Source organism: Cinclus cinclus, chromosome 20, assembly GCF_963662255.1.
Source record: "Cinclus cinclus chromosome 20, bCinCin1.1, whole genome shotgun sequence".
Lineage (NCBI taxonomy): Eukaryota > Metazoa > Chordata > Aves > Passeriformes > Cinclidae > Cinclus > Cinclus cinclus.
In genome coordinates this window covers 10,321,332-10,346,917 of record NC_085065.1, presented here as the reverse complement: position 1 = coordinate 10,346,917, position 25,586 = coordinate 10,321,332, and the positions used below count along the sequence as shown (strand labels likewise).

The 25,586-nt window shown below is 45.1% G+C and overlaps 1 protein-coding gene across 1 annotated transcript; it reads left to right on the top strand.

Moving 5' to 3' along the window:
* On the top strand, positions 1 to 25,586 carry LOC134052198 (ATP-binding cassette sub-family A member 9-like). Its single transcript, XM_062506527.1, has 39 exons — positions 1 to 19; positions 3,275 to 3,387; positions 4,298 to 4,508; positions 4,725 to 4,886; positions 5,409 to 5,509; positions 6,077 to 6,300; positions 7,147 to 7,285; positions 7,817 to 8,002; positions 8,554 to 8,686; positions 9,111 to 9,276; positions 9,940 to 9,998; positions 10,961 to 11,071; positions 11,481 to 11,656; positions 11,968 to 12,087; positions 12,428 to 12,566; positions 13,109 to 13,199; positions 13,775 to 13,914; positions 14,442 to 14,561; positions 15,112 to 15,271; positions 15,518 to 15,684; positions 16,105 to 16,232; positions 16,425 to 16,562; positions 17,419 to 17,532; positions 18,051 to 18,221; positions 18,358 to 18,471; positions 18,668 to 18,775; positions 19,351 to 19,419; positions 19,957 to 20,048; positions 20,854 to 20,974; positions 21,315 to 21,429; positions 21,688 to 21,779; positions 22,541 to 22,704; positions 23,222 to 23,297; positions 23,790 to 23,884; positions 24,481 to 24,600; positions 24,849 to 24,989; positions 25,157 to 25,236; positions 25,329 to 25,384; positions 25,497 to 25,586. Exons 1-39 carry the CDS (start codon positions 1 to 3, stop codon positions 25,584 to 25,586), a joined length of 4,821 nt encoding a protein of 1,606 aa, XP_062362511.1.

Genomic DNA, 25,586 nt, shown 5'->3' with positions numbered 1-25,586 from the left:
ATGGAAAACACACCATCAGGTAAGGAGTCACGTATTTCTCCTTTCTTTCAAGGGAAAATTATTTTATAACTAGAGATGGAAAAATTCTCCCTGAGGTGAGAACTCTCCATGGAGTTTTTTTCCCTAATTAATGCCTTGTGATGCCGAATGCATAAAAGTTGCACCTTCCAGCTCTGTTTTCTGGTGGACTATAAGCTCACAACAAAACATTTTAGAGGAAAAAGAGCAAAAATATTCAGCTTTTCTGGGAGTGTGTGATTTTGGTTCTCCCTGTGGATGGGTTTGACTGCAGGTGAAGAGCTGCAGGTTGAGCACTGGGTGATGATCCCTCTCTTTGCTCTCCTCCTCCTGCCTTGCTGGCACTAAAGGCATCTAAAAATGCAAAACCCCCAAATTTCTCTTCTCTGTATGAGCTGAAGTGTTGAGCTTTGATTAAGGGCAAGCTTAGAGCTGTCATTTTCAAGCTGAGAGTAGGAAAAACCAACCTGTTCCAGTTTGTGTGTTGGAGGAGAGTCAGTGCAAATCTGTCTGGGATTTATCAGACGTGAACACAAAAATCTGCAAGAACTGGCATACAGGAGGGGATGGAAAGAGCACCTCTGCACTCTCCACCTGCAGGGATTAACCCTTGGCTCTGGGAAAGCCTGGGGATCCTCTGGGAAGTGTGAGATGCAGCATGGATTTGAACCCAGCATTGAGAGGCTCCTGGCAGAGTTCCTGAACAGCAGCTGGATTTTAGGATCTGAAATCATAAAGTCCAGGAATACTTCGGTTTGGAAGGGACCTTTAAAAGCCACTCAGTCCAACCTCCCTTACAATGAGCAGGACATCTTCAAACAGACCTCAACAAGTTAAATATGTAGAGGAAAATAGTCTGAAGAGGTGCTGAAGAGGAACTCCCCAGGATAGTAAATAAAGGGATTATATGGGATGTGCCTTCCTGGGACAACTTTTGCTAGAGCAAAGATGAATGTAGGATCCAGGAAAAGTTATTGCAACACCTTGGCAGCGAGTTCCTGGAGAGGAGGAAGTTTGGATGCACTTAATGAGCCCCAGGAGACACCCAGCTTTACAAGTGATGCTCTTAACCAGATTAAAATGTCCCAAACATCATTGCCTCCACTCTCTGATGTGGTTATTTTGCCTTCTGCATCTGAAGTTTTGAACCTCGGGCCTCACAGAGAATTCACTCTTGGCTATATTTTTTACCTTTTCGATAATTATCAAATAGATTAATTAGATACCTAATTTAAAGTCAATAACAGCTAATATTTATAAGGTATCTGATTGAAAGTTAAATTCCACAGCCTTTGTAGCCAGCATCGCTTGTTTGAATTCCTGGCTTCATATTTGGTTCCCAGTGGTATTTGCTCCTTGCTCCACCGGCAAAAAGTATATTAAAACTGGTAGAAACTTTGTTAAAATTTTCTAAAAAGTTTTAGATTTGCTCCATTTAATTTTTTTTGTTGTTGTGACTGCAGAGATTCTGTGCATCTCTTGAAGACCATCATGTTTTCCTTGTTATCCAAATACCACCGCACTTTGTTCACTGCCCAAACATCCTGGGCTGAGCTGCTGATTTCAATTCATGACTGAAATCCAGACCTGAGGGAAAAAAATTTAAAAAGTGACACTTCCTAGAAATCCCTTCCTATTTACCTTTAACCTTCAGTGCAGGCAGCAGGGAGGAACAGTGGGAGGCAGCTGAAGGGAAAGCGGAGCACCAGATCAAATAAAATAAGATAAACCCTGTGATTGCACAGAAGGTAAACTGGAATCCTGGATCTCCAGCCCCAGAAGTACACAAATATTTAATTCTTCCAAAAAAACAAGCAGTGAAAGGAACAGAGCAGTGGAAGCTTTTATTAATTCCAGCTGCCCAATCTGTGAAATCAGGAAGAGCTGTCCAAGGGGAACGCAGCACTCTGAGGTTGCTGTGATTTTGGGTTTCAGCCATTTGACAGGATTAAACCACAAAAACACGTTGGGAGGTTCCCTGCCCTGCTCCCCTGGGAAGGGGGTGAAACCCATTGCTCTGAACTTGCTCCTGTTCTTGCTGCTTGGCCACAGGATTAAATCTGGAGTTGAAATAAATATCCCAAAGAAATACTCCCTGCTCAGTGTTTGGGAGGGTATTAAGGAGCACATGGGTGTTCTAATCCTTCCCTGCTCTAACTGCATTAAAGTTCCTTAATATTAGGGTGAAAACAGAACAAACTGGTCTCTTACCAGCCCGGTGAAGGCAGGCAGTGGCAGCCTCTATTTTAGGTTATTTTTAGCATCTCTCTAGTGTTTGTAACATGATTCAGGGTCTGGTTCAGAACCCAGAGCACGTGAGCAGTGGTTTGCCAACAAATCACGTGTCTGAGGCCAGACAGGAATTCACTTTCTGCAGTGAAACATGGGAACTGAGCAGTTGTTTCGTTCCACAAAGCCTCTGTGGGATGAGGAAGGATGAACTTGGGTGAGGAAGGATGAGTTTGGATGAGGAAGGATGAACATGGATGAGGAAGGATGAACCTGGATGAGGAAGGATGAGTCTGGGTGAGGAAGGATGAACCTGGATGAGGAAGGATGAGTCTGGGTGAGGAAGGATGAACCTGGATGAGGAAGGATGAGTCTGGGTGAGGAAGGATGAACCTGGGTGAGGAAAGATGAGTCTGGGTGAGGAAGGATGAACATGGATGAGGAAGGATGAACCTGGATGAGGAAGGATGAGTTTGGATGAGGAAGGATGAACATGGATGAGGAAGGATGAACCTGGATGAGGAAGGATGAGTCTGGGTGAGGAAGGATGAGTCTGGATGAGGAAGGATGAACCTGGGTGAGGAAGGATGAACCTGGATGAGGAAGGATGAGTTTGGATGAGGAAGGCTGAACATGGATGAGGAAGGATGAACCTGGATGAGGAAGGATGAGTCTGGGTGAGGAAGGATGAGTTTGGATGAGGAAGGCTGAACATGGATGAGGAAGGATGAACCTGGATGAGGAAGGATGAGTCTGGGTGAGGAAGGATGAACCTGGGTGAAGAAGGATGAGTTTGGATGAGGAAGGATGAACGTGGATGAGGAAGGATGAACTTGCACATGTGGAAGAGGCAGCTCAGAGTCCAGCCCAACTCTCTGTTCCCCTGAATGATCTTGGCCTACTTCCTTTGATTCTTATTTGTCCTAAGTTAAGGAGGCAAGTTCTCCCCTTGGCTTGCTCTGAAGTGGTATTTAATTCCCAGTGACCTGCTTTATTCTAAATTATATCACTTTCTTTCTCATCTTAGCTGGAAAAATGCAGGGGGTATCCAAGAAAGCCTCACAGATATTTCAGCAAACCTGTGCTCTCCTGTGGAAAAATATTCTTCTGGTGTGGAGGATGAAGTCAAAAAGTTTTCAGGCAAGTGTCGGTCCTTCCAAAGGGAAATCAGGATTTCTACTACAAAGTATTTCCAGGTTGCACTGTTTTTGTGTGAGGGGATGTGAGAAGGCTCAGCTGTGGTTCCCTGGGAAATGTCAGCAGTTCCTTCTTCCTGTGACACTAAAATCTACCTCGTGACAAAGCTGGCTGCTCGCTTTTGCTTGTTGATCCTGCCCTGTCCAGAGGAACACAATGTCCAATTCATGGCTGCAGTGTCAAATTATCCGCAGACCTCGCTGGCTCCAGGACTAAGAAAACATGTTTTCCATCTGAGACCTTGCTGGGATTTGAAACCCATCACACCTGTGGAACAGCTCTCCCTCGTGCACTGGGGAAAGGCTGGAGGAGCTGGATGGGGAGTGGGGTCAGAGCTGGGTTAGAAGGATCCTGGAGGAGCCTCCCTGATGCCTTGGAGTGCCTAAAAGAGAGGCTAGACAAGGTTAAGAGAATAAAAGCAGGGATTTATTGAAGGTCTTCAATAGATGCACCTTGGGCAGTCAGAATCCTTTCAGGCTACACCCAGGATGGGCAATGGTCATGAATTTTTCACACCTTTATAAGTTTGGTCCATTTACATACCAGGGGTTAATCCTTCGATTGCAGCTTCAGGTAATGAAGCTGTAAACCCCAAGATTTCCCCCCCCAACTCACTTTTGTTTCCATCTCTGGGGGCCTGAGGCAGTGAGGTGTCCTTGATTGCCAGGCTGGAGAGGAATTGTTGTGTCTGAATAAAACAGGGCCGCAGAAGCTGACAGCCTCTGGGGGTTTAGAGTCACACACAACGCGCTGCTTCCCTGAAAAACATAAAAGCCAAATCCTAAAGCATCATCCCCACAGCAGCAGCTCCCTGGGCTGCCCCTCACCTCTGCCTTTCCTTCCTTTCCCCCAGGAATGGGTGACATCTCTTCTTTTCCTCTACATCCTGCGTGACTCCGCGGGTCTGATCATGTACTACCCCACCCAGGAGTTCCCCTACAAACTCCTGGGGCGCCTGGACGACCCAGCCTTCAACGCCTCGGGGGTGACGCTCATGTACACCCCTGTGACCAACACCACCAGGAAAATCATGGCAAAAGTGGCTTCCAGCTCGTCACTGAGGGGTAAAAGCTCTTAAATCCCCGTTCCTGCAGTGTCTGAAGTGGAGCTGACCCACCCTCATGGTAGGGAGGGACAAGAGCATCTGTCCCACGTGATTTTTTGGGGGAACAAATGGTGGTGATGCCCATTTTGACTGTTGTCTGAAAAATCAGAGTTGCAGCTGTGTTGGTTTTATTATTTTTTTTTAAATTAATATTATTTATCTGCTCTAACGACAGGTGTAATCATAGAAGAGATGGAAAATGAGGCAAAAATGGAAGAAAAAGGAATTTTGGAGGAGGACGAAACTATTGGTGTTGTTTTTAAGGATGACTTCTCCTACACTCTCAGATTTCAAGTGGGCAGAGCGGTGTTTCCAAATGAAGGCTTTGAGCACATCGGTAACGAAATAAACGAAACCCCAGGCTTTGGTTTTCCATTAAAAACTGTTCAGCTGGATTTCTGTGCTGCTGTGCCACCCCAAAGGGATGGAGGCTGCATGTGCCAAATGGCTCCAGAAGGACAGGAGTTAAAATCTGGGGGTTTGTGTCCGTAAAAAAGAAAAAAGAATCAGAGAAAAAAGTTGTAAGAACATAAATGTCATCCACAGTCAGAAAATCAGAGAATCCCAGAATTGTTTGGGGTGCAAGGGAGCTCAGAGATCATCCAGTGCCTTTTTTTCCTTTTCCTTTTTGTACTTTAACACATCAAATCATGCCTGGAAAATGAGACTTGTGTGTGCATTAATGCCCCTGGCCAGAGATTTAACACATTAAAAGATAAAAGGCTGAGTAAACCCCAATCTTGGGTTTTTTTGGGGTAAAACTCATTTTCACCCCCACATGTGCTTATACGCATATGTATATGGAAATGTATGAATTAATATTGATTAATTCTTTTTTAAAAATTTCTTTTCCAAACAGAAACCTGCTGGGATTTTTCAACAAGGCACTGCAAAGTTCCTCTCTACTGGTATGGAGGCTTCCTCTCAGTGCAGTCCAGCATTGATGCAGCAGTCATAGAAGTAAGTGTGGCCATGATGGAATTTGCTGTTCTTCCCACAGTTCTGTGTAAAACTATTTTTTTTAATTAAAAATATTTTAATTAAAAATAGAGTGGGGGAAAAAACCCAAACACCAAGAAAACCATCAATCCAGTTCATTTTTCCATCCCTAAAAGTGCCCAAGGCCAAGTAGAACAGGGCTTGGAGCGAGCTGGGATAGTGGGAGGGGATCCTGCCCATGGTAGGGGGTGGAACAAGGGGATCTTTGGGGTCCCTTCCAATCCAAACCATTCTGAGATTCCGTGATGCTCTGATTTTCTGTGGCCATCAACTTCTTAAACACATAGTGTAATTGTAAATTTAAAAGAATGACAGTCATTCTCATGGCTCGAGGCAGTGAGTGGAACAAGGGTTTAATAGTGTTTGTTGGAAGTCAGCACAAAGATACACTAAATACTGGTTATTGGCTAATAAACGCAGCCTTATTATTGAAAAACTAATAATTTTAATGTCTGTAAGCCCCTGTTTGTCCTGATGTAGGTTGTTCCATTGCAAAAATGAAATGAATGACTGATTCCTTTCCTTTAGATGAAAACCAACCACTCTGTGTGGAAAGAAATGAAGTCAATCACTGGAGTTCACCTCAAAACCGTGATGAAACCTCTGTTTAAACTGGATTACCTTTGGTTTGTTATCTGTGCCATACTGAGCTACTGCCCATACATGCACTTTTTATCAGTGAAAGTTCTCAAGGAGAAGAAGAAGCTGAAGATATTGATGAGAGCAATGGGTCTCCAGGATATTTCCTTCTGGTAAGCCTCAGAAATTAATGTGTAATTACAGGGATTATTTTATCAAGCGCATGGAGCAACCTGGTCTGGTGGGAAGTGGCAGGGATGGAATTAAGGGATTTTTGAGGTGCCTAAACCATTCTGGGGTTCCCTTTGCTGGGGAACCTCTGTCTCCAAGCCTGTTGCTCTGAGAAAATATTTTTGCCGTTGTTTTGTTGTTCTTCTCCCTCCCAAAAAAGGAGGAGGAGCCCTCCTCGTGGAGCAGGGGTGTGTGCAGCAGGGGTCTGGGTGGGGAGGGTTTGCTTGCCTCCAGAAAATGGGTGGAACACACAGGAAAAAAGAAAAAAACAGCGAAGAAACAGCAAATTCTGGAGAATCCCCTGAATGCTGAAGCAGAGGAGGGACACGGGGTCTATCCAAACAGGGCTTCCTAATCCATCTGGGCATGAATATTTCACACCAGCAGGAAAAGCACAGGGATGAAAGGTCCTGGATGCAGATTCCCATCATTGCTTCTGCAGGGATCTGGGCACGTGCGAGGACCTGCATTCGTGGAAGAACTTTTTCCCTGAGCAGTTACCAAGCTCTGAACAGGCTGCCCAGAGAGGGTTTGGAATGTCCCTCACTGGAGATGTTCCAGACCCACCCGGGCACATTCCTGTGCCTTGTGCTCTGGGATGAGCCTTTTTGACCCTCTGTGTCCCTTCCAACCTGACCCTTCCTGATATCTGCCCCTGTCCAGTCTGGAAACTGTAAATGGATGAAAATACAAAATACTTGAATTGAAACCACTGAGCCTTGTATTGGCTATGTCATGGCAAGTGTTGTCATGCCCAGGGACAGAAATAACTGTGCCTTCCTTTGTAGGTTATCCTGGAGTTTGCTGTACACTGTGTACATCTCCATCACAGCCAGCCTGCTCACCTGGATCACCCTGGCTGAAGTTTTTAATCACAAAAGCTTTTTGGAAATGTATTTCTTTTATTTTTTTTACGGCATGGCATCTGTAAGTCTGCTTTTGTATTCTTGTATGATGCATTGGTTTTTTGTTTTTTTGTTTTTTTTCATTTCCTAATTGAAATATCTGAAAGACTGCAGAGTTTTTTTAGGGCTGGTATCTATAAAAAATATTCTACTGTGATTTATTGTTATTATCCGCAGGCTTTTATACCACTCCCATTACATTTTGGGAGATTCTGACTCCAAATCAGAGTTAAGAGAGGTGCTGAAATGAGGCTGGGAGTTATTTATCTGTCCCTATAAACCTGCCCTAAATCGCAGAGCTGTCTGCTAAACAAAACCTTTTGCATCTGGGGGGAACAACTGAAACCCAGCTTGGTCTCTAGTTTTGCTCCTATTTTCATGCTGGTTTTTTTTTTTGTTTGTTTGTTTTGATTTGGTTGGGTTTTTTGGTTGGTTGGTTGTTGCTTTGTTTTGTTTTGTTTTGTTTTGTTTTGTTTTGGTTTGGTTTGGTTTGGTTTTTTTTAAAATTGTAGCAGAAATGCATCCTGGTAACTACTGGTTTTCTATGCTGCAGATTCACTTCACTTTCCTGCTTAGCTCGTTGCTAAAGCAGCCAAATATTTCCAGTTTTGTGGGATTTCTCCTTCACATCCTCTTTGGGGCGCTGGGCTTTTTGACATTGTTTGAAAAGCTGCCACGGGCTTTGGAATGGACTTTAAACCTCTTCAGCCCTTTTGCCTTCACAGCTGGCCTTGCTAAGGTATGTCTATAATGAAACCATTGTATCACAAAAACTCAGCCCCAAAATTCTGCCAGGGAACAGCAAAATCCACGATTTGCATCGCCAGAATAACCCAGTCACCCCCCACTGGTCTTAAAAAGAAAATCTGGCTCCGAAAACTCTGTGCTAAATCGTGGCAAAGATGGTTGGACACTCAACTGCATCATGAATTTCACCCCAGCAAATTTAAATCTCCATAAAATGAGCAGTGGGGTGTGGCTGGTGGGTACCAAGAGCTGCAGGAGCTGGGAGGGTTGGAAGTGCTGCCTCTGCAAGCAGCACGTGCATCACTCTGTAACTTCTGCATGGTTTGAAATTCAGCTTACTGAGGCATTTCTGGTGCTTGTGGTCAGAGTTTACCCTTTGCCTCCTTAGGAGCAGCGTCATGGTCACGAGTGAATTGGGTTTTTTAGTGAAAATGGCTGCGATGACACAGCAGTAGTTCACACAAAGTATTTCTGCCTGAAGGAAATGTTGCATCTGAATTGTGTTGGTTTTTTTATTAGTAGTATTTTTTTCCCCTCCCCTAGATGATAAAACTAGAAAAATATGGACCAGCATTTACCCCAGAGCTGTACCCGTTTTATAACCTGTACCTCATCCTGAGCTTTGACGGTGTCTTGTATTTCCTGCTGGCCATCTACTTTGACAAGGTTTTGCCTGGTGAGTGAAAATGTGAGGGGAAAAATGCAAAGCTCGTTGCTTTTTCTTCTATAATTCCCTGCTTTGTAGGGGGAAGTTTACCAAAGGGGTGTTGGGAGGAGGGAAAACTGCAGTGAGGCACTGAGATCCTGCTCCAGCAGCCCTGATCACTGGGGTTGGAAGGATGCTGTAGGACTGGGGTTGGAAGGATTCTGTAGGACTTGATCTGTTTTTTTGGAACCAAAGAGGTTGTAAATGTGGATGTGACCATTCCCCACCTGCACGTACAGATAGGGACAATTTAAATTGCAGAGTTTATCAATTCTTCCGCTCTGCTGGAAGTTCATGTTCTGCAGCTACCAGGGAGGCAGTGGCTGGGCATTTATCAGAGCTGACAGGTGGAGGTTTTGGGGTTGATATTTCACCTTCTCTGCCTCTGATTCAGGCAAGTACGGGGTCCCACATCCTCCTGCCTTCTTCCTGAGAGCCTCGTACTGGCTCAGGGGCAGCAGTGGGAGCGTGGGGCTGAGAGGTGGCAGCAGCCACGACCCCGTCCTGGGCTGTGACACCGAGCCCCTGCCACCAGGCTTCGATGGCAAGGAAGCCATCAGGTAAGGAACTCCTTCTGGCATGAAGGACACAGCTGTGCATGGACTGTTTGGCTCTAGAGAGCGCAGCCACGCTGCCCTGGGGAGTGTGAGCTGGCTTTATGGATAAGGTTGGTGCAAATGCGTGAAAGGCAGGGGGTGTTCAGGGTTTTGGTTTGAGTATTTGTTGGATTTGGGGCATCCTCCAACTCCCTGCCCTGCTCTTCCCTCTCAGCAGGACTCTGTTCCCCTTCCCCATCATCTACAAGCATGGAGTGTGCTGCAGAAAATGCTGCACTGTCCATCCTTGCAGGGCTGGGTGGGCTCGTGGCTGGTGCTGCCTTCTGGTTATTACCAGAAAGTGAACAGAAATCTGCCAAAATAATAGCCAGGTCATCACTCTTAATTAAATATCCACATTATTCCCTAGAGCCTCCTCCTTCACTCACTAAATGTTCCTCGAGTTTATCTTTGAAACCTTTTAAACAGCTTTTAGAAAAGTGCAGTGCCTAATCCTGCTCTAAAAGTACCAGAAATTAATTACACCAAATGATTCCTTCTGCAGGATCAGTTTGAGGAGGAGGTTGGGAAATATTCCCCCCAAAAGTTTTCAAAGGCTAATTTGAGGCAGAGGAAACAGCCCAAAATTGTGATTCAATAAGTAATGGCTTGCTTACTTTTCTTTAGACTAAACAATATTAAAAAAACCTACAAGAAGAACAACCAGAGCACCGAAGTATTAAAGGGTAAGGAGAGGCTTTGTAACTCTTTTATTCCGTTTTTCACTAGATAAGAACCCAAAGTGTTTTGAAATGTACTGGCTGTACTGAATTCTGCCTCTGGGCCTGTTAAATTATATTGTGCACTGGTTATTTCTGCTGGGGTAAATTACTGGCAAACATCTACCAGGTTATCTCCCTGTTCCCTCCAGGAAAATCACTGTTTATTATTTTTTGCAACAGCTAAAGTCTCCTTAAAAGCTGCATTTTTGCAGTGATGAATCACTCTAGAAATCCCCTCTCAAACTTCCTTTTCAAAATGTAAATTATTTTGGGCTTTAAACTTGGGATTTTATGGCCAGATCTGCTGTCCCTGCCCGAGCTGTGTTCTCCAAGCACTTGCCAATGCAAATATTTGACAAAGTCATAGTAAAGTCATGGGGTATTTGTTAAATGACTCTGTTTCACGAGAACTCCAAGTGAAAACATCAAAAATTAAAAATACAAAAACATTAAAAATATCAATATGGTCTTGAAGGTCTATACTGAGTGAAAAAAACCCAACAAACACAACCTAAACAACCCACAGAAAGAAAAAGTATTTGTTTTAAAAGAAAATGAGGTAGCAAAGTCTGGCTGCTTCGAAATAAGTCTTGAAATGTCACAAGTTGGAAAAGCTGTGGCTGTTCTTTTCCTAAAGACTCTTCCTGAGCCACACTAAAATAAAATGGCACGAACCTCGTAGAAAACTGAAGTCAAAGTTCTTTAAATATTGAAGATAATACATTTATTCCCCCAGTTCAATCACGACATGCTTCCTTGCTAAGCTTAGGTCTAACTCCTGAAGAACCAGCCTGTCCTTTTGGATCTGGTTTTGCCTTTCAGCTTCTAAAGAAATGTCACTCGTCCCACCTGTGCCACCAAAAGCTACATGTCCAAATCCTCTTCTCACACACTTCCATCCAACTGTTGGCCTATTTTTATTCCAGGTTTGTCTTTAGATATATATGAAGGCCAGATCACTGCACTGCTGGGTCACAGTGGATCTGGGAAAACTGCTCTGTTGAACGTGCTCAGTGGGTTTGCCAAGCCTTCAGCAGGTGAGATGATGGGTCTGGGAGCCGAAGATGTTCGGTTTTTTCAAGTGTAAAGGGGAAATATGAAAAACCCTACAAGTTTTCCCTCAGTCATTCATGCTGTGTTGTTTTCAGTGCAGATTTCCCCTTCAGCACGAGCTCCAGGGATAATGGATCCCTCCTGTGTTGTGCACCATGGTCATTTGTCCATCTACATGACCTGGTGCTTTCCATGAGATGGGCTCCTATAGGAAATATGGTTTTTTTATTTTTAAGGGAGGGTTTTGGTGCTCTGAAATATTTTTGAAAGGTATTAAATCTTTGGGCTCTCCAGTTATTTTGGTGTTTTTTGAATTTTTTACTTAACACTTGAGAAACATCCATGGTGCTGGAATTAATGTCAAATGTTTCATTGACCTCCCTCCATGTGCAGGTTCTGCAATGATCTACAGCTACAATGCTTCTGAAATGTGGAATATGGAAGGAATGCAGGAAAAGGTTGGGATTTGCCCCCAAGTTAATTTGCATTTTGAAGCCTTAACAGTGAAGGAAAACCTGAGGATTTTTGCTCACATCAAGGGGATTCAGTGGAAGGAAGTAGATGAAGAGGTTGGTATGTGCTTCTCAGCCACTGACTTCTCTTTTATGGCATCTTGGGCATTTTGTGTTTTATTTATAAAAGATGATCACCTGCATCTTGTTCTGTGGAAATAAGAACATACCTAATTTAGTGGCAAAGTGGTTTTCCAATTCTTTCTTATCCTCATGTCACGAGTTAAAACTCAGATTTGTCTTATTTATCTCCAAGCAAAGCCATTAGGAGTAGGTAAGTTTGAAATCTTGAAGCTGTAATGTTTGCAGGCATTCAGGAATTCAGACGTGCTTTGGAAATGTGACTCTTGTCTTGGTGTGCCTCCAAGGTGCAGAAAATTCTCGTCATGATGGACCTCACCGACGTTCAGAATGTTTGTGCTGATGCCCTGAGTGGGGGACAAAAACGAAAACTGTCTCTTGGAATTGCAGTTTTAGGGAACCCCCAGGTAGGAGCGGTCGTGTTTACGCACACACAACACGTACTGCTTTGGGACATGGCTTTGCATTTTGGCACAGAGGCTGTCGTGCTTTTCCCCTGCCATTGCAGGCGACTAATTCACTTGGACTGGGGAACGAGGTTCGATCAGAGCCATGCTTTTAATTGGAAGGGTGGTAATATTGCAGCAGGAGGAGGAGCAATAAAAACGAGCGGTGCTTCGGGATGCATCCCCTCCTCCGCGTGAGAGAGAACGGAACGAAGAGCGGAAAGCAGGGATGCCAGCGTGGAACTGAGCCACAGGAACACAGCTGGGCTGCGGGAAGCTCTGACCTCGTTGTCCTTTGCAGGTTTTGCTGCTGGACGAGCCCACGGCGGGGCTGGATCCCTGCTCCAGGCACCACGTGTGGAGCGTCCTGCGGGAGCGCCGTGCCGGGCGCGTCACGCTCTTCGCCACCCAGTCCATGGAGGAAGCTGATGCTCAAGCTGGTGAGCCCAGAATGGCATTTTTGGGAGTGAAAATGAGGGGATTCCAGGGCACAGCCCACACGTGGCACGCTTGGTGCTCGCTGGACAATGTTTTGTCTGACCGTGACCACCCAAGCTGAGCTGGGCAAACCTAAAACTGGGCTGTGTCCTTCCAAGGCTTTGCTCATGTTCCTTTCCAGGATAAAGCAGTCTTCTTCAGGATAAAGCACTTCCACAATATCTGGATTTGTCTCTATGTCAGTAAAGCTTGATTTATTTTCCTGGATTTCACTTGTCACTATTCCCATTTCCATATTATTCCTGTGCTGTGTGGGAAATTCTCCACAAGCCCACAAGAATGCTGAACTAAAATAATTAACCATGATCTTGGGGAGAAAGTCATTGATTTATTTATTTTGTTTTAAAGACCTTCAGGACTGGCCTGGTTTTACTCCTCTCAATTTATTATTAAAATGTCTGCTGAGTTCAGAAGGAGCAGAGTGAGGTCAGTCTGCTGCACTCTTGTAAATCCCCCTAAATCCTTTGTATTCCCTCCTCCTTAGATCGGAAAGCTTTCCTCTCCTGTGGGAGATTACAGAGTGTTGGCTCATCTCTCTACTTGAAGAGAAAGTGGGGGATTGGCTATCACTTAAGGTAAAACTTTTTGGTTTGACCATCATTCTTTATGTGAAAATCTTCTCATTCTCGTGTTTACTTGTAGAATCTGTGTTTTTGTATAGTTTATATAGACAATAATAGAAATTCTGACAATTCATTTTAGAAGACCTTTAAGGCTGCCAAAATTTCCCTGCTTTGGACAAGAAGCTGCCTTTCTTTGGAGCCCAACCCTGAAAGCTCTGAGCACACAGCTAACATGACTTCACAACCTCCTTTGCAGCTGAAAGGGGACCAGAGTGAAGTGATCTGTGGTGCCACAGTGACTTACAGGGGCTTTGATGCAAAGTTGTTTTTCTTAGGGGTTTGATTCCTGAGTTTTTGATTTAGCAGCATTGTCCAAGATCATTATTCTTAACCTCAACAATTTTGGGCATGCATGGCAAAAACATGCAGATGGCTGTAAAAAATTCCCACTGGAGTTCTTCCAGTTTTGAAGGTTTCCCTGTGGAAGAATCCCCTCTGGTTCTGTACTCTAACGAGATCATGCACGCATTTTTTTTCTCTTATTTAACATTATAACAGCGTTGTTGTTGTTTGTTTGTTTTTTACAGGATGCACATTAATGACCTGTGTGACCCAGAGCTTGTGTCATCCGTGGTCAGGCAGTACATCCCTGATGCTGTGCTCAAGGGACAGAAGAGGGATGAGCTGTGTTTTAGGCTGCCTCTGGAAAACACTGACAGCTTCCCAGGTAAGAAACCTGCCCCTGTACCAGGGTTTTAAAAGGGAAACCCTCCGGTGGGCAAAACAGAAATTGAAGTTACTGTGAAGGGGACAATTATGTTCCTTGGTCCATAATGTGTGGTATTAGGAAGCTGCATAAATATCAGTTTTACAGAAACTAATGCACATGGTAATATTGAGGATGAAAAAAAAAAAAAGGAAAATCCACCAATTAATCTACAAACTAAAATCCACTGGTTTTGCTCCTCTTAATTTATTATTAAAATGTCTGCTGAGTTCAGAAGGAGCAGAGTGAGGTCAGTCTGCTGCACTCTTGTAAATCCCCCTAAATCCTCTGTATCGATTCTTCTGTTTTCAGGATGGCCCGTGAAAACCAAAAACCACTGAATTTTCCGCTAGTTACTTCTAAAAAACACAATGACTTTGTGATGACTTTTAGGTCATGGGGATTAATGATGTGAATGCTGGAACACCCGATGTTACTTGGCTGAGTTTGCAGTGCCTGGGCTGAGTCTGGTGGTTTCTCCCGTGCAGATCTGTTCAGCCACCTCGAGAGCATCCCCTTGCAGGGGCTTGTTCATTATGAGGTGACCAGGACAACCCTGGAAGATGTTTTCCTGAAGCTGCAGGGTGAGGAAGCCATCGATCCCCAAGGTAAAACTTTGACTCCCTCTTGCAAGCGTGGTACCCTTAAATCTCCATCTAAACATGTGTTTTAATTGAATATCTAATCAATTTCTGCTAAATGTGAGTATTGATGGACCTAGAGTGGCAGTTGTATCCCACTTGCCTTCAGTAAGGAATTATCATCTTGGAGAAGCCCAAATTATTCCATCTTGGCTTCCCAAAGGCTTTCAAGCACAAGAATTAAGGCTTGTATTGGAATTTACCTTTGAAGGGTTGTACAGCCCAGACCAGGAGGTGGGAAGGGATAAAGCTGGCAGAAGGCACTTCCCAAGGCTGGTAAAGATCTTGGATGTGTTGCCATGCCAGCCAGTCTGAATCCACCAATATAAATTCTGTTCTGGATGAATTATGGCCTCTTTTCTCTGCCCTTCTAACTCTTCTCTCTAAAAAAAATAAATATAAAAAATCAAAGCATCCTTCTGCCCAGAGCAGAAGATCCTTGCTGATAGTTTGGGATTAAGAGGTGTCCTTTGAAGGGTCCTTGTGGGTGATGACATTTCTCATGGTGAACACGCAGGAGATGGAGACCTTGAGGAGAGGGAGCAGAACCTCCCAGGGTTGTCCAAGCAGGGGATCCTGGCCATGAGCGGGATGATGCTCTGGAGGCAGCAGGTGTGTGCTGTGCTGAGAATTCACCTGCTAAGACTGAAGCACGAAGGAAAATTCCTCAGGGGCATGTAAGTACAGAAACTCCCAACTACCCTGCAGCCCTGGGGCAGCTGAAGGGAGGCTCAAATACTGCTGGAGATGTTTGGAAGCAGAGAATTAGGTGGGAAATGTTTCAAAGCTGCAAAAAATAGGGACAGGATGGACTTAGTGGGAGAGCTCTGGCTTGCTTAAGTTTAAAATTTCCCCCATAAATCACACAATTATTTACCGGTGGGTTTCCCCTGGCCTCACTTATGGTCTGGTTTTCCCTCTAGATTGCTGCTATTTGGAGCATTTATCCTTCCACCACTGATGGTTTTAATGCTGTTTCAACTGTGGCACAACTCCAGCAGCTGGGAAATCACATCTAGCCCGTATTTTCTTCCCACAAAAGAGAAAATTCAAAATAGGTCTACAAACCTCCTCATCTTCAATGACACAGGTGAGGAACAGCATGTGAGGGTGACTCACTTTCTGCATCAATATGAATTTTGTTAGAATTGACAGAGCAACCTTGCAAATGCCACAAATGCATAAAGGAATGTGCATTGACAGGTGTTTTCTTTTGAGCAAAAGCAAATGCAGTTCTAACGATATAGATGATGTGTAAAAGAGTAATGAAGAGGCAAGTTTAAAAAAAATTAAAAGCGATAAATACACCAAGTTTGAAACGTGTATTTTGTTTAACCAGTTTAAATAAATAGAAAAGATACAGGAAATACGTGTTTGCTTAGAATCCCAGTGTTCGGGGTTTTTAGCATACCTCTGCTTTGCAAGTAGGAACTTGTTTATATGCAACTGTTTCTATTTAAAGAAAAAATCCCTCTAATGACTGTAATTTCTGTCCTTGACTTGATTTCAGGATCAGAAATCGAGGACTTCATTGCTGCTTTGAAGACTCAAAACATAATCCCAGAAATAACTCTGGAGGAAAACATCACAAGCCTTCCAAATTATAATGGAGCTATAAAAATATCCCTGGAAGGCAAGGTGAGGGATAATTTTTCCTTCTTTCATCCCGTACATCAACAAGATTTCCTAAGAACTATTTAAATGAAAGAAATAAACACACCAGAAAAGGGACAATATATATATATATTTTTTTTTTTCGCAAGAAACAATTCCAGCAGTGCTGCTCACACCTCTCAGGGACATGAATGATTTTTGTTTTGGCATCCTCAGAGCCACCAGTTCACAGTCATGTGCAGCCCAGAACCCATCAACTGCTTCCCTGTGCTCATGAACATCCTCAGCAACACCTTCCTGAGGCTCCTCAATTCCACCGCGCGTTTCCGAGTCTGGAGCCAGCTCTTCTACACGGTGAGGGTCTTGCCCTGCTGCCAGAATCACCTGGGAGAGCTGAAGGGATGAGGGCTGCCCAGCTCGGGAGCATGGCTGGGGGAGCAGGTTCCAAGGGTTGAGGGCAGTGGTGCCACCGCTGGTGGTTCCTGGGGTATTCCATGGTGATTTTTCCTGCAGTGTCCAAGGGTTCTGTAGGGTTTTGGTACCGTAAGGTGTTTGAGTTTGTGCTGTTTGGAGGGAATGGGGATTGTTCTTGGAAAAGAGAAGTTTCAGGGTGGCTTTCCAGCCCCTGACGGAAAGATGGAGACAGACTCTCTATCAGAGCCCCGAGTGACAGGATAGAGGGGAATGGTTTCCCACTGAGCCACATTGGTTTAGGTTGGATATTAGGAGGGAATTGTTCCCTGGGAGGGCGGGCAGGCCCTGGCACAGAGCAGCTGTGGCTGTCCCTGGATCCCTGGCAGTGTCCCAGGCCAGGCTGGACGGGGCTGGGAGCAGCCTGGGACAGTGGAAGGGGTCCCTGCCATGGCAGGGAGTGGAATGAGATGAGCTTTAAGGTCCTTTCCAACCAGGCTGTGCTGGTGAATATGGGGGAAATACAACAGTGCTATTTGCAAACCCCACCTTTCCTCAGCAACAAAAAGTTGGTCTCCATCCTCAGCAACCTACAGTAATCCAAATTCTTTCTGCAAATTCCAGGATGCTAAATGTCATAATTTTGTTCTTTTTGCCTTGTTTTCTGTTCTTAAACAGAATTTACCATTTTGTTAGTGCTCTTGCTCACTTGTATGTGTTCAACCATCTCATGAGCATCGAGCCAGCCAGATTTTCCCTGGGCAGCATCAGTTACAGATGACTGAATTTCTCCTCACAGGCAGAAAACACAGAGCTAAAGAACTACATTTTTTATGGCTTATTCACCTACCTGCTGGTTTTGGCTGCTGGTTTGCCTCCTCTCTTTGCGATGAGCAGCGTGGAGGATTACAAGGTAAAGAGCACAAGCTGTGGCCATGCACGAGGAGTGAATGCGATGTAAAATGTCTGGAGAGCACCAGTGGGGAGGCACAGGGTGCCCAGAGCAGCTGTGGCTGCCCCTGGATCCCTAGAAATGTCCAAGGCCAGGTTGGACAGGACTTGGAGCACCCTGGGACAGTGGGAGGTGTCCCTGCCATGGCAGAGGTGATCTTGAAGGTTCCTTCCAACCCCAATCATTCTGTGATTTCTAGGTAGCATGATAGAAGACAATCAGGTTAGTTCCAAAGTGCACTTCCCTGCATCCCAGGGAACCAGCTGGGGATCACAGTAATTTGGATGCTAATAAAGCTTTTGAGATCAGAATGATTTAATTTTTTTTTTCCTTTCAGGATCAACATGGTTTTAAACAATGGTTGAACTAAGAATTAGAAGTGCTTGGAAAGGAGATGAAGGGAAGAGCAAGGGAACAGAGAAGGAGCAGGAATGATGTTTTAGACTCTCCCTTTTCTCATTTTTTTGTCACTTTTGCAGCTCCAGGCTCGCTCCCAGCTGCGGCTCGCGGGGCTCTTCCCCTCAGCCTACTGGTGTGGGCAGGCTCTGGTGGACATCCCCTTCTTCTGGAGCCTCATGTGCCTCATGTTTGGGCTCCTGGTGCTCTTCACCCGCATCTGCCCCTTGGAGGCCCATGCTGTGCTGAGCCTGGTGAGTTCTGCACCATTTCCCAGCAGGATTTGCCTCTAAAGAGTTTATTTGCAATGAAGTGCTCTGGGCAGGTTTTCATACATCCACAAGCATCTCCTTGTCACTGATGTCTCTCTCTCTCTGTCTCTCCCCCCAGCTCATTTGCATCTTTGGTTATGGAATATCTCTTGTACTCTTCGTTTATTTAATGGCCTTCAAATTTCGCATGGGGCGAAGCAATCGTTACATTTGGTCTTTAACCTTCATTTTGGTAAGTGAGCAGAATCTTCACTCTGAAATGTTTGATTTGCACACCTTGCCACTTGGGGTTTTATTTCAAATTTACATCAATCAATTTCAATTTGTATCAGTATTCAGCAAAATAACCTGAATCACTGACAAACAACTTGGGGGTTTTTTTTAGCAGCAGTACATTAATATTTGAAAGTTTTCCTGCTTTATTCCAGATGAATTACGCTGCTTTTATGAACAGTGACCATAATGAAGTACTTTACTATGCCTGTATGCTGATTCCTGTGTTTCCACCTGTGGGCTGGATAATGTTTTCTGGACTAGTAAGAAAAACACTTCCTACTAAATTCAGTAATTATCCTAATGGTGAAAACTGGCAAAGCAAGGGGCACTTCCCAAATTCCCAGTCAAAAAGAGAGAATGGGACAAGAAAACAGGAAAAGAGAAGTTCCAGGCTGTTGAGTGAGAGAAGAGGCCAATATTTGACCTGTTAGTCCTTTGTTCGGTAGGGATAATTTTGGTTTGTTTAGTCACTAAGAGCTGTTACAGTGGCTGTATTTTGGCAGCAAGGTTGGCAGAGGAGGGGAAAGTGATGGAGTGGGAAAACCAGAAAGCAGAAATGAGCTGGGAGAAGGCCAAAGAACTGGGAAGTGAGAAGCAATGGTAGAAAAGGTCAACTTAACCTGATTTGAGGCCTCTGAATTACTGCAGCCAAGGAAGCCACGACCCCTTGAGGCAGTGAGAACCAAAGAAAAAAAAGGCAGATAAAGCTCCTTTATCTCATCCTAAAGGATAAAAGAAAAGCTAAACATCCCTACCTGCAACACTCGCTCTGACCCTGCCCTGAGGTGCACCGTGCTGAGGAATTTTCTAATGGACTGATCTCCTTTTCTTCCAGAATTTCCTCATGTACAACGATCACACGATTTTTGAGACGTGGAATTACATCTACATGCCTGTCCTTGCAGTAAGGAGGGACCTGGAGACGGTTGCTTGGGCAGGGATGACTGTCACTGATGCACTGGGCTTGTAAACCCATCCCAGGAAGGATGGGTTTTGTAGGAAAAATTTCCAATTTAGTGTTGGCAAGGGAGTCAAATTCCAAGTAATCCTGGGCTTGTGCCTCACGTGGCCCTTGGATGCTGCAAAAATGGGGCAGGGGGTTAAGTGGAGCTCACGTAGAAGGCAGAGATGTTATGAATAAACTGATCATCCCAATGCTGCCTCTACAAAAGGATGAGCTGATCTCCCGTCCCATAGGATGTCTGTTGGGGTGCAGGTGGATTATCTGGGCTAGAGCTGCTGTAAGAAATCAAGGCTTCTGCAAATAATCTGCATATCAGAGAGGAATGTCTGCAAAGCATCAATTTAGCTCCTTCCCCTTGCAGACTTCTTCAGCAGCTGAAATTAATGAGATAGGTTACTGCATCCCTTTATAATTAAAATTAGCGGAGTGTGTTGTTACCTTGTCTCCATACAAAGCTAACTAGTGTCTGTTTCTCAGCCATACATCCACGGTGTGATTTTCGCTTTCCTCCTGCGCTGTTTGGAGATGAAATATGGAGAAGCAGTCCCAGGGTTTGATCCCATCTTCAGGTGTGTCCCAGGGATTCCCTGTGAGCCACAGATATCCCAGTCTGCAGCGTGGCCTTGGAGCTGCACAGCCAGGCAGGACCCTGGAGGCAGGAGGGAAAAACATCATATGTGAAAAATGTTTTTCAATGTGTGGATAAAGATAGTATTTTTAATTTTTTCTACGTCCTTGAGAGGATTAAAATTGTGATTTCAGTTTGTTTTATCTTTAAGGTTCATAGCTGAGATTTCAGGACATTTCCCTACAGGGGGCTAAATTATAGTTCCAAATTGAAACAGAAAAATTTTAGCTCCTTTTCAAAGTATTGCTCCAAATAGGATGGAGGCTTCCCCTAAATCTTCACCAGGTTGGGGCTGTCTAAGCGCTCTCTTCTTAACTGTCACCAACAACAAGTGACCATCCACCTGAGTCATGTGGGAGAAGATTTATAGAAAGTATTTAATTATCAAACATTATCAAGTGTGGGAATTAAATGGGCTTGCAAACCTGCTGCTTATATTTTAATTCTCCTTGAACAGATGATTGGTGTGTGTGGAGCAGGCAACCAGTCAATAATTAAAGATGAAGGAAAAGCTAGAACTGCCTTCTGTTTTCTCAGCCATGCCAGTGAAGCTTAGCTTTTCGTCCTCAGGAATAAACAGTTGAGCAAACACAGTCTGTGGAACAGCTCAGTGATGCTGGTGTGTCCCTTCCAACTCTGTGAGGGCAAATAAATTTTAGGTTTTGTTGGCACTGCCCTGGGAAAAAACTTTCAAACCTTTATGGAAGCGATTTCCAGTGAAAGCATCTCTCCTCCTCCACGGACAGGATCCAGCAGAGGAGAGGGGTCACCCAGCAGAACAAGGAGCTCCCTGGAGAGGAGCCCCCCGAGGTGCAGGGGGAGAGGGACAGGGTGAGGAGAGCCGTGACCTCGCTGCAGCAGGACGAGGTGAATCCAACCCCAGCCCTCTGGATTGCTTTGCTTTCCATTCTGCATTGTTTTCATTCTCTCCTCTGCCTCTGCTTTCTTAGCTCATGCACTCACATCTTCTGCTGTGATCTCACCGTCCAGCCCACGGCCACCCTGGCACCACAAGGATTTTAGCTGGCACCATTATTTTTATTCCCGTTCTGCATATTTTCCTTTTTTTTTTTTTTCCTCGCTCTGTTTCATGGCTTTTTAACACAGAAATTTTCTCTTTTTCGAAGTCCTGCTTAATGGTAAGAACAGCTCAGCTGTCTCGTGGGGTGGGAGGAGAATTTTTATTTCCCTCTCTGTCTCTTCACAGGACTTGGTTGTTGTCAACAGCTTGTGCAAGGAATACAGAGTCAGGACAGCCACTTCCATCTTTAAGAAAAAGAAGAAACTTGCTGTCAAAAACCTCTCTTTTGCTGTTAAAAAAGGTTCAAGTACTTTGCTGCACTCCCTATAATATAAATGATTAAAATCTAAAGGGAAGGTCTCATTTGGAGGCAATATTTTTGTTAGAATTTTCTTGTGGGCATTGAGGCTTGATGCTCTGGTCTCCTGCATTTGAAGTTTTAATTTATTGGGATAAAACAACCCTTTCTCCAATTGTACTTTTAAATATTGCATAGAATACAGAGGAGAAGTTGTATTACCAATAAATATTATTAACAGTTGTTGCATATTTGTTCCAGGAGAAGTCTTAGGTCTGTTAGGACCCAACGGGGCTGGGAAAAGCACAACTCTAAACACGATTTCTGGAGGTGTAGCAGTGACTGCTGGGGAGGTAGGTGTCTCCTTGGAGCAGCTGCAGAGATGACCTTGATGCCTTTAAAAATTAAGGATGTGATAAAGCAAACCAGCAACATTTCCTTACAGTCAGGGGATTTATGGACGTTTATGTACAATTTATGTGTCCTGGATATTTACAGAACTGAGAAGAAGGTATTGATTTCTGCCAAGCATAAATTCCAGCGTTCATCAAAGTTAGCGTTACAGATTTAAGAGTTTGAGCAACAGGAAATCTTCAGCTGGCATTGGAAACCCGTTGTGAAATGTCACAAGCCCTGTAAGAATTGTTGACATCTAAAAAACCCCAAAAATAACACTCTCCATAAACAGCCTTGCAAAACCAGGAAATTGAAAACGAATGTGGGCAGTGTTGGGCCAGTAACAATCCATCACTTAATTACGTGCAGAATGATTAATGGCATGTGCTGGGGGAGGGGAAATGCCATTGCTCTTACAGATTTGGGACCGAAGGTTGGAAATGGAAAAGTATTACCAGGAAAAGACAGGCTGATGCTGGTAATATTAGCCAAAGTGAAAAGGCAGACGGAGCAGGATCACCCTGCTCGTGGAGCCACACAGTGACCACTCACAAGTGGCTACTGACCTCACAACTTGGCTTGGTCTGTTGGATGAGGCTTGGGGCAGCCTGGGCTGGTGGAAGATGTCCCTGCCCGTGGCAGGCGTGGGATGGGATGAGCTCTAAGATGCCACAGCAGCCTGTGCCTGTGTGACCCCACAAGCTGTGTGTCTGTGCAGGTGCTGCTCAGGGGCAGGGATGGAGCCCCCCTGTGCCCAGGGGCCCTGGGCTGGTGCCCGCAGCAGGACCCGCTCTGGCCACACCTGACAGTGCTGCAGCACCTGGAGGCTCTCGCTGCCGTCAGAGGGATGGGGGAACAGGATGCTGCTCTTGCCATCAGCTGGTAGGAAGCCAAATGATCTCATCTGTTGGTTCTCCCCCACCTCCAGAGGCAGGGAAGCTTCCAGCCCAGTCACTCCATGGTTTTATAGAGTGGGGAAGGGTTTCTCTGTTAGCAAAACTGCCTGGTGTGGTTAAGAGACAACATCTTCAGTGCCTCTCACCTTAGAGAGGTGACTTCTCCTGATGAGGGCTGCTGTTTTGTACTGTTCTCAGTCCCTTGCCAATGAAGATTGTAGCCCAAGTTTAGCTGGGAAAATTCCGGAAAAGAAAATTAAACTTCTCCCAGTTCATGGCCAGTTGCATGAATAACTCACTTATCTCATGAGCTGCACTCCCTGCCTCGAATTTCTGCAAAAATTCCTCAATTTGTCATCCAAGTTAGAAGCAGAATCACCAGTTAACCCAAGCTGATGGATATCAACCAAACCACATCAGAGTCTGGTTCCTCAGCACCCTTGACCACAGAGGCTGCACACCAAGATGGTCATTTGGGGCTTTTCCTTTTCTATTCCTCACAGCATGGGAAGGGCCTTAGATCTCCTGAAGCATTTCAAGACCCCAGCGAGGAGTTTATCTGCTGGAGAAGCCAGAAAGGTACAGCTGGATTTGTCTTCACTACTTAACCAAACCCTGCTTGCTCTTTCTTGGACGTGGTGTAGAGGAAACCTTCAGCTGAGTGGGTTCCTGGCATCAATCATTTTCATCAATACCTTCTGAATCCAGCCTGGCAGGATTCCCTCCCTCCTCCTCATCCCTTTTCCCACTCTCCTGCACCGTGTGTTTAATAAGCGCTAACCACAAATTGGATTTACAATCACCTCTTCACGCCCCACCACCTACATCTGCCAGCAAACGGGATGGAAAACCACTTCCACATCTTTGGCAGGCTCAGGAGTTCTGGGGAAATCTGATTTTGAGAGATTAAAACGTTAACTGAGATCACCTGAAGTGGGATTTTCTTTAAATCGCTGTTCCTCTTGTCTTTTGGAATCAAGAGCTACAGCTCTGAAAAATTCACGGGGATTAAGGTGCACCAGTTTTGCAGGTAAATAAAGGAGCCCTGACCTCATGTGGTTGCCATTCCAGCTGTCCTTTGCTCTGAGCATCCTGGGAGACCCAGCAGTGATGCTTTGGGATGAGCCCTCCGTGAGCGTGGACCCCAAAGGGCAGCGCTGCATGTGGTGAGCAGCCCTGAAATGGGAACGGTGGCAGAAATGGGAACCTGGGACAGGTCTGACAGGCTGGGCCTCACCCTCCCCACTGCAGGAACGCTTGGGCAGGCTGAGGTTCTGCCCTGGTGACAGAGTAGATCTCTCTTTTCCCTTTTTCCTAATGCCCAGGGGATGGGGAGAACTTGCTGAGCTCCTCACTGATTTGGCAGCAAGCCCTGTAATATAATGGTCATTAATACAGCCCAAAAAATTCTCAGTAGACAACAGCTGAACCCATGCATTTGGTACAAAAGATGCATATTTCTGTTTTCTTCGGGTCAAGGGAAAAAAATTGTAGGAAATCCTACCTTTAGCTATTAGCATTGGTGTTTGCTGTAGCTTTTCATCACCAGTTTACACCATCAGTGCAAAATTTGGAGGGATGCTGACAAATTCCAACACAGTAGTGGCATCCAGGTCATCTTTAAACGAGAAAACTGAAGTCTTTTAAATAGTTGTCTGCTTTTTGATAATTTTTTTAAAGGTTGTTTCTAGGGAGGCAGACACAGACTAGCAGTTTTCTTGTGGCTGTTCCCAGGAAGTGACTGTGATCCCTCTGTTGCCAGGAGGATGATTCAGGCCTCCATGAAGAGCAAGGAGAGAGCAGCTGTCCTGTGCACGCAGTCCCTGGAGGAGGTGGCAGCGATGTGTGACCGTGTGGCCATCCTGGTGTCCGGCCGGCTCCGGTGGGCACCAGGAGTAGGGGGTTTGGTCTGGGGGCTTCTTGGGGTTAGTTTGTTTTGGTTTTTTAAACTCTTAATCTAATGGGAACTACTGTTTTGGATGCTCCCATGTATGTAACAGTTTTGTGAGGAGGTAGCATGGCGAAAAGAGCTGATGAGTGAGGGGATGTACTTCTACTCCTCAGCTCCCTCAAGCCATTCATTTATTTGGGGGTTGTGGTGGTTTGAGCAATGTTTTCCCCCCTCTGCAGGTACATTGGTTCCCTTGAGGATCTCAAAAGTAAGTTTGGCACAAGTTACCACCTGGAACTCAAAATGGCAGACATGGGGCAAAGCAATGCTCTCCACACCGAAATCCTGAACCTCTTCCCCCATGCAGCTCGGCAGGAAAGGTCAGTGTCCGGGGGCTGCCCACGGCCTGGATTTGGGCTGGGATGCCCTTTTCCTCCTACTGACCTTGCTCAGTGATTTACCTGGAGCAGGGTTATCCTACAAACCCCCCAGAACTGCAATATTGAGTCACAAGATAAAGAATTCAGGTTTTTTATTACTTTTTCAGGACTTCTTCCTTGCTCACCTACAAGATTCCTGTGGCAGATGCACTACCTCTCTCCAGGTCTTTCTCCAAGCTAGAAGCAGGTAAAAGGAAACAACTGGTTAAATAAGGGAATCACTTTCAAACTTTTTACATGTATTTGGTTTTTAAGGATGTTTTCTCCATCCCTCTACAGCTAAACGGAATTTCAAGCTTGAGGAGTACAGCTTGTCACTGAGCACTTTGCACCAGGTAGGCTGATGCAGGGGCTGCAGGTTGGGAAAGGAAGAAATAACCTGTGACCAGCACAAATGCAGCCAGTCCGTGGCAATGATGGGGTGGCTCCCACTGTGTCCCATTGCAGGTGTTTGTAGACCTCACCAGGGATGCAGAGGAGCACGACCCGGAGGTGGCATCCAACGGGGCTGTGGAGCAGAGACCCCTTCACCCCTGA

Excerpts from the sequence above, each read along its gene's own strand:
- LOC134052198 (XM_062506527.1), top strand. Across the intron at positions 12,567-13,108 it reads GGAAGCTGATGCTCAAGCTG|ATCGGAAAGCTTTCCTCTCC; the intron begins GTGAGCCCAGAA and ends CCTCCTCCTTAG. Across the intron at positions 18,222-18,357 it reads CCCATGCTGTGCTGAGCCTG|CTCATTTGCATCTTTGGTTA; the intron begins GTGAGTTCTGCA and ends CTCTCCCCCCAG.